This window comes from Etheostoma cragini, chromosome 8 (genome assembly GCF_013103735.1).
Source record: "Etheostoma cragini isolate CJK2018 chromosome 8, CSU_Ecrag_1.0, whole genome shotgun sequence".
NCBI classification, from domain to species: Eukaryota; Metazoa; Chordata; class Actinopteri; order Perciformes; family Percidae; genus Etheostoma; species Etheostoma cragini.
The window spans coordinates 445,493-453,138 of NC_048414.1; the positions used below are offsets into that span (position 1 = coordinate 445,493).

The following is a 7,646-nucleotide window of genomic DNA, read 5'->3' on the forward strand; positions in this document are numbered from 1 at the left end:
GTGTGTTCAGACTGCAGAGAGGGGGGGGGGGGGTTGAATATCTTTACAATAGACAGATTTCATTAAAGTCTCTCTCCATCCAATGGTCCGTCCTGATGGTTGTTCTTTTGGTTTTCTTGGGGCTGTTTATTGTCTTATTATTAGTTAATAATAATATTATGATCATAACGTTATAATTAGCCCATCTGTGTTTATGTGAAGCACTTTTATTTTGCATTTAAAGTTTGAATTGTGCTCCATAAATACAATTTATTATTATTACAGAGCTAATGACAACATTTTAAAGCCTGTAAGAAAAAATAAATAATTATATATATCTATATATAAAGTATAATATATGATAAAAGATTGATGCTTGGCGTCTGTGTATTTAAACAGTATTGCCACTGAAAATATCGCGATAAGATTCTGTATCGATCCCCCGCCCCCCCAATATGTGTGTGTTCTTGAGAATAAGGCTCAGGTTGAAGTCTGTCGGTTGCACAGAAGGGCTAAAGTGTTCTTGAAGAATCTGTAGGAGTTTGTTGCAGTTTGTCCGTTGGAATCGGTGAAAAATGCACTAAAATTGCGCATTAAAAGAAATCCATTTTGGGTTGTATGCTGCTCTATACACTCGGAAAGTAGTGATTATTTACATGGAGTCTGGTGGAGATATGCTGGTCTATACACACTAAAAGTAGTGATTATTAACATGGAGTCTGGTGGAGATATGCTGCTCTATACACACTAAAAGTAGTGATTATTTACATGGAGTCTGGTGGAGATATGCTGCTCTATACACACTAAAAGTAGTGATTATTAACATGGAGTCTGGTGGAGATATGCTGGTCTATACACGCTAAAAGTAGTGATTATTTACATGGAGTCTGGTGGACGGCAATCTCTATAGGGATCCATCCCATAATGTTGTTAGACACTTTTCTTCTACCTGATGATGAACATCTGTCCTGTAGGGTAACATTACAGCTTGTTTCTCCCTGATGATGAACATCTGTCCTGTAGGGTAACATTACAGCTTGTTTCTCTGTTGCAGGGTGTTTTCCTCCGTCATGGTTCCACTATGAACGAGCCGCCGTCGGACCTCTGGTGTAAGTTTCTTCTTCTCTCAGAGAACCAGACTGACAGGAAAAAATATTGAAAAAATCATCAAAATTGTGAAGAAACAAACTTTGTGTGTCTCTTTCTATGTGTGTGGGTCTCTGTGTGTGTTTGTGTGTGTGTGTGTGTGTCCTTTAGTCTGCGAGGAGTGCCAGGACTATTTCGACGAGTGTCCGTCCCACGGGCCGCCGGCCTTCGTCCCCGACACCCCCGCGGCGCCGGGGTCGGCCAACAGGGCGGCGCTCACGGCCCCCCCCGGCCTGGAGGTGTTCGGCGAGGGGGCCGAGGTGGACGTCCGCTGCCTGGACCCGGGCTTCCCCCGGGGGGCGGTCTTCGGCCCGTACGAGGGACAGCTGGTGTCCAAGGACCAGTCCCCCGGGTCCTTCTCCTGGATAGTAAGTCCAGCTAGAGCCGGTTCAACTATAGATTAAACCCCCCCCCCCCCAACAAAAACCTCAGGAACATCGCCAAAGGACAAAAGAAGAAAACACATTGGAAAAACTCAATTCTGTGTGTGTGTGTGTGTGTGTGTGTGTGTGTGTGTGTGTGTGTGTGTGTGTGTGTGTGTGTGTGTGTGTGTGTGTGTGTGTGTGTGTGTGTGTGTGTGTGTGTGTGTGTGTGTTCTTCTTCCAGATTGTTGACGTTAACAACTCGTATCAGTCGATCGACGGCAGCGACGTCACCAAAGCCAACTGGATGAGGTAAAAGTACTGTTACTACAGAGTACTACGACTCAGGTAAAAGTAGTGTTACTACAGAGTACTACGACTCAGGTAAAAGTAGTGTTACTACAGAGTACTACGACTCAGGTAAAAGTACTGTTACTACAGAGTACTACGACTCAGGTAAAAGTACTGTTACTACAGAGTACTACGACTCAGGTAGAAGTACTGTTACTACAGAGTACTACGACTCAGGTAGAAGTACTGTTACTACAGAGTACTACGACTCAGGTAGAAGTACTGTTACTACAGAGTACCCATAGCATGATGCTGCCACCATGTCTCCCTGGTGGGTCTGTTCTGGGCAGGTGATCAGGTGATGAGCAGCGCCAGGTGTTCTCCACACACCCCACTTAGGATTTATTTTATTTTTAAGATCATTTTTGGGGGTTTAGCTGGAATCGAACCCCGGGCCGCTGCAGGACTCGGCCAACGCGGGGCGAGCTTACTGAGCTGTAGGTCGCCCAGAGCGCTTAAAATGAACACCAACAAGTTCCATCTTGGTCTCACCAGACCAGAGGATCTTATTTCTCATGGTCTGGGGGTCCTTCATGTGTTTGTTGGCTTTCATACATCTTGCGCTGAGGGGAGGCCCCCTGCCATAGAGTCCTGTCTGGGGGAGGGCTGCGGTTATAGTGGACTCCCTACTGCGTCTCTGGAGCTCAGCCACAGCGGTCTTTGGGTCCTTCACCCCTCTCACCAAGGCTCTCCTCCCACGTTGGCTCAGCTCGGCTGGACGGGGTCTAGGACGGGGTCTAGGATGGGGTCTAGGATGGGGTCTAGGAAGACTTCTGCTCATCCCAAACTTCTTGATTTAATGATCATAGAGTCCACTGTGTTCTTAGGAACCTTGGCCAGATCTGTGCTGTGCCACAGTTCGGTCTCTGCATGTATAGCTACTGTATATACTGTATATGTATGTACGGTATATATAAACCTTTTAAAGTCCAGATGTCAACACCCCCTTCCCCCCCCCCCCCCCCCCCCCCCCCCCCGTTGTAGTTGACGGAGCGTTACTGATGTTGGTGCGTGCAGGTTTGTGCGGACGTCGGCGGGCGACAGCGACAGGAACCTGACGGCGTTCCAGCGCGGGAACAACATCTACTTCAGCGTGAGTCGGCCGCTGGCGGCGGGGGAGAGGCTGAGGGTCTGGTACAGCGACGCCTACATCCAGCGCCTCGCAGGGGTCTCCCAGGACCGCATCGGACGCACCCTGGACACAGGTGGGGGGCTCTGTGTGTGTGTGTGTGTCTGTCTGTGTGTGTGTGTGTGTGTGTGTGTGTGTGTGTGTGTGTGTGTGTGTGTGTGTGTGTGTGTGTGGGGGGGGGTTTCTTATTATTCTCCATGGTCACCACTTTTATTCTTTAAATATTCCGGAAATTATTTGTGGTACGTGTTAGCGTGTGTTAGCATGATAAACCCATAAGTAAGAAGCCTGTCTTTGTTGCAGACTTGGTGAAGCCATTAGTCCTGTTAGCATGTGTTAGCATGTGTTAGCATGAGAACACTGTAGGTAAAGAGCCTGTCCTTGTTGCAGACTCGGTGAAGCCGGCGGTGCCGATCCTCCACGCGTCGTCTCTCCAGGTTAAACCCAGCGGAGACTCACCACCCGCCAAGAGGAAGAAGATCGACCTCATCTTCAAAGACGTCCTGGAGGCGTCCCTGGAGTCCCGGTGCCTGGAGTCGCTCCACGGTGAGTGTTAAGCCCCCCCCATGATGAAGGGTGACGATGATGAAGACTTCAAAGATGACGAGTCCAAGGATTCAGGATTCAAATCATTTGCAGCTTAATTCCAACAGTGAACAACCTTTCATAACACAGTGAGCCGCCAGTGAGACCAGTGGACATCAGAATCCAGTTATTCTGAGGTCCACTGGTCTCTTGTGTATTGATATTGTTCCCATAGTCTTCTTGTCCTGCAGTGGTCAGCTGATCTGTTTCTGAGAGACAGAGTTACGTTTGAAACTCCTTGTTTGTGAGACTTACTAACTTAACTTCTACTAGCTTCTTCAGACGTTAAAGAAGTCTCTCGTTAGCATCTTAAATGCTACTTGTCGCAAAGTGACGCATGCGTAACTCACATCTATTCTCTCCTCTCATTGGGCAGTGACAGGCGGCGTTACCGTGCCGAAGCCAAAGTTGCAGCTGAAGCTGAAGGTGGAGGAGACGGAGGAGACGGAGGAGGATAACCAGAGCAGCCAGAAACCCTCCACCTCCTTCTGCCCAAACTGTGTCAGACTGCAGAGGAGGATCCAGGAGCTGGAGGACGAACTGTCCCGAGTCAGGGGGGAGGGACAGGACACGGTCGCTGCACCCATGTCTGGACGGACCCAATGCGATCAGGGCCCCCCCCACCCCGAGCAGGGCCCAGTCGAGGACCTACAAGGTAAAACCATCTCCATATCACCATATCTATCTATCCATCCATCCATCCATCTCTCTCTAGTTACGTAACCATTGATAGAGTCTTACATGTTTCTTAACATGCTGTGAACTTAAAGCTGGTTTCAGCGGCTGAGTGTGTGTTTCTGGTCAGGGATGGAGCCGCTGACGCCCTCTCAGGCGGTTCTAGACGATGACGACCCGGACGTGGACTCAGCCGACGAGTCGATCGCTGCAGATCTCGTGATTTCTCCGGAAGACTCGCTAAAGCTTTCGTCCGGCGGCGGTCGACGGATTCGGCGCTTCAAGCAGGAGTGGCTGAAGAAGTTCTGGTTCCTGCGCTACTCGCCGACCCTCAACGAGATGTGGTGCCACGTGTGCCGCCAGTACACGGTGCAGTCGTCCCGCACCTCGGCTTTCATCGTCGGCTCCAAGCAGTTCAAGATCCACACCATCAAGCTGCACAGCCAGAGCAACCTGCACAAGAAGTGCCTGCAGCTGTACAAGCTGCGCATGCACCCCGAGAAGACCGAGGAGATGTGCAAGAACATGCTGCTGCTGTTCAACGCCGCGTACCACCTGGCCACCGAGGGACGGCCCTTCTCCGACCTGCGGGCGCTCGCCGAGCTTCTGAAGCGCTGCGAGCTCAAAGTGGTGGACCAGTACATGAACGACGGAGACTGTCAGATCCTGCTGCACCACATCGCCCGCACGTTGAAGGAAGACCTGGCGGAGAAGATGCGCTTGTCACCGTTCCTGAGCGTCATAATGGACGCCCAAAACGACGATCTTTTCTCAGACATGGTCGCCGTTTACGTCCAGTTCATCACCAACGACGGCTCCCCGAGCACCGAGTTCCTGTCCCTGCAGAGGCTGAGCGTGGCCAGCGTGGACGGGTATCTCCAGGCGTTGGATCGAGCCTTCGGCGTCCTCGGCTTCCGGTTTCAGGACCTGCTGGTAGTCGGTCTGGGCGTGGACGGCACCAACATGTCTTCAGGGATGCGAGCGAGCCTGTACGTCGCCGTGCAGAAGAGTTTCCCGTGGATCCTGTGCCTCCCCGTGATGATCCACCGGCCCCACCTGGAGGTGTTGGACGCCATCAGCGGGAAGGAGCTGTCCTGCCTGGAGGAGCTGGAGAACAACCTGAAGCAGCTGCTCAGTTTCTACCGCTACTCGCCGCGCATGATGGCCGAGCTGCGATGCACGGCGCCCACGCTGTCGGAGGAGACGGAGTTCCTCGGAGACATCCGCGCCATTCGCTGGATCATCGGGGAACCAAACGTCCTGAACGCGCTCATTAAAGATTACCTGGAGGTAAGGGTACTGGTCTCAGAGAGAGAGAGTACATGGGGTAATGTGCAGCTCTATATATAATATTTATATATATATATATAAGAAGATTTTACCTGTTCAGGTGTATATTTAATATTTATATATATATATGTATATAACATTTACTTGTGCAGGTGGTGTCCCACCTGAAGGCGATCAGCAGCCAGACCCAGAGGGCCGACGCGGCAGCCATCGCCCTCTCCCTCCTCCACTTCCTGCTGGACTACCAGTCGGTGAAGCTGATCTACTTCCTGCTGGACATCATCGCCGTGCTGTCGCGGCTCGCCTTCACCTTCCAGGGCGAGCACCTGCTGGTGTCGGCGGTGGAGGCCCGGATCCAGGACGCCATCCTGGAGATCGGCCAGCTGGCGGACCGCCCCGGGGAGTACCTGCAGGAGTTTGAGGAGAACTTCCGGGAGAGTTTCAACGGCGTCGCCCTGAAGAACCTGCGCGTCGCCGAGTCCAAGTTCCAGTCGATCCGGGAGAAGATCTGCGACCGGAGTCGGGGGATCCTGGCTCAGCGCCTGGACCTGCAGAGCCGCGCATTCGCCAAAGCCTGCAAGGTCTGGACCAGAAGCACCAAAACCACGTTTACATTGCTACATTATGGTTTAAAAATAGATATATATATATATATATATATATATATATATATATATATATACACACATACATATATAGATAAATTCCTTTTTTACAGCAGAAGGTTTCTACAGTAAAACAACAACAACAGACAATGTGCTTGAAGTACTGAATGTAAAGTGGCGTTATATTATTATATAAAAGATATTGTTAAATAAAGTTAGGTGACAAAAATATTACAATGTAAGTGAATAAGTTATGTGAAATTAAATAATATATCAGAAGTAAGTAACCATAGTACAGATGATATTGACTCTAACAAGAGTGTACATAAGTACCGTAAATACCGGACTTCCGATTAAAAGGTGCACAATAATTTAACTGGGAAAGATTTATCGTCCAGTTTCATTGTTGAATTTATTGATCAATTGATCAGTTTTATTGGTCTACTGTTGCTAGGCAAATGTTTTGGGCGGCATAAATAACCACAACATGCATCAACCGCAGTGTTCAAGGTGTGGAAAAACGTAGCGGCTTCTAGTCCAGAATATACGGTACTCTGAATGGGAAAACATAAATCCAGATAATAATAACAATATACAATGTCTGATCTGATCTTAAGGTCCTGGACCTGTCCTCCTGGCCCCCCAGCCGCGAGGCTCTGCAGGTCTACGGCGAGGAGGAGATCCAGGTGCTGTTCAACCATCTGGACTCAGTCCCGTGTGGCGGTGCGGAGGCTTCCCAGGCGCGCGCGGTGGCGCGGGGCGGCCTGATCGCGGAGTGGAAGGATCTGAAAGGCGACTTCTGCAGCGCCGGCGCCTTTAAAGACGTCCTGGGTCACGTGGGCCGGAACAGGACCCGATTCCCGCTGCTGACCCGCGTGGTGCAGGCGGTGCGGGTGCTGCCCAGCTCCACCGCCTGCTGCGACAAGGGCCGCGGCGCCCTGGCCAAGATGTGCCGGAACCAGCGCTCGCGGCTGACCCTGGACCAGATGAACGACCTGCTGGCGGCGGCCGTCAACGGACCCCCCATCGCCAGCTTCGACGGGAAGAGGGCGCTGGACAGCTGGTTCGAGGAGAAGTCCGGGGCCGGCTACTCTCTGGCGGCCGGCGCGGTCCACAGGAAGACGGAGACGGAGAAGACGTCCGTCCTGCACAGCGTGGACGTCAACACCGAGTTCTACCCCGACGTCTGACAGGGGGACACTATGTCCTGAAAAGAAACTATCTTAAAAATACAAATAAAATATCCTATAATCGTGTGAAAAACAGTTAATAAGACCAAAGGTAGGGCGGCCTGTAGCCCCCCCCCCCAGTTAGAGCATGCACCCCATGTAGGCCGAGTCCTGCAGCGGTCCGGGTTGGAATCCGACCTCCGTGTCCCCCCCCATCTCTCCCCCTTTCATCTCCATCCACTGTCACTAATAAAGGGAAAACCCCCAAAAATCATCTTTAAAAAAGAAGACGAGAGGCAGCTATGAAGACATGGCAGAGTGGCAGATGTCCATGAGGGATGGATGGAGGGGGGAG

General features: G+C 51.0%; 1 protein-coding gene across 1 annotated transcript; it reads left to right on the forward strand.

Annotated features, from left to right (window-relative positions):
* The first annotated feature begins 1,039 nt into the window (after positions 1 to 1,039).
* On the forward strand, positions 1,040 to 7,323 carry prdm11 (PR domain containing 11). Its single transcript, XM_034880226.1, has 9 exons — positions 1,040 to 1,088; positions 1,237 to 1,493; positions 1,732 to 1,799; positions 2,856 to 3,043; positions 3,358 to 3,513; positions 3,935 to 4,207; positions 4,358 to 5,517; positions 5,670 to 6,098; positions 6,740 to 7,323. The coding sequence occupies exons 1-9, from the start codon at positions 1,061 to 1,063 to the stop codon at positions 7,310 to 7,312; spliced, it is 3,132 nt and encodes a 1,043-aa protein (XP_034736117.1). The 5' UTR covers positions 1,040 to 1,060; the 3' UTR covers positions 7,313 to 7,323.
* Positions 7,324 to 7,646: the final 323 nt, after the last annotated feature.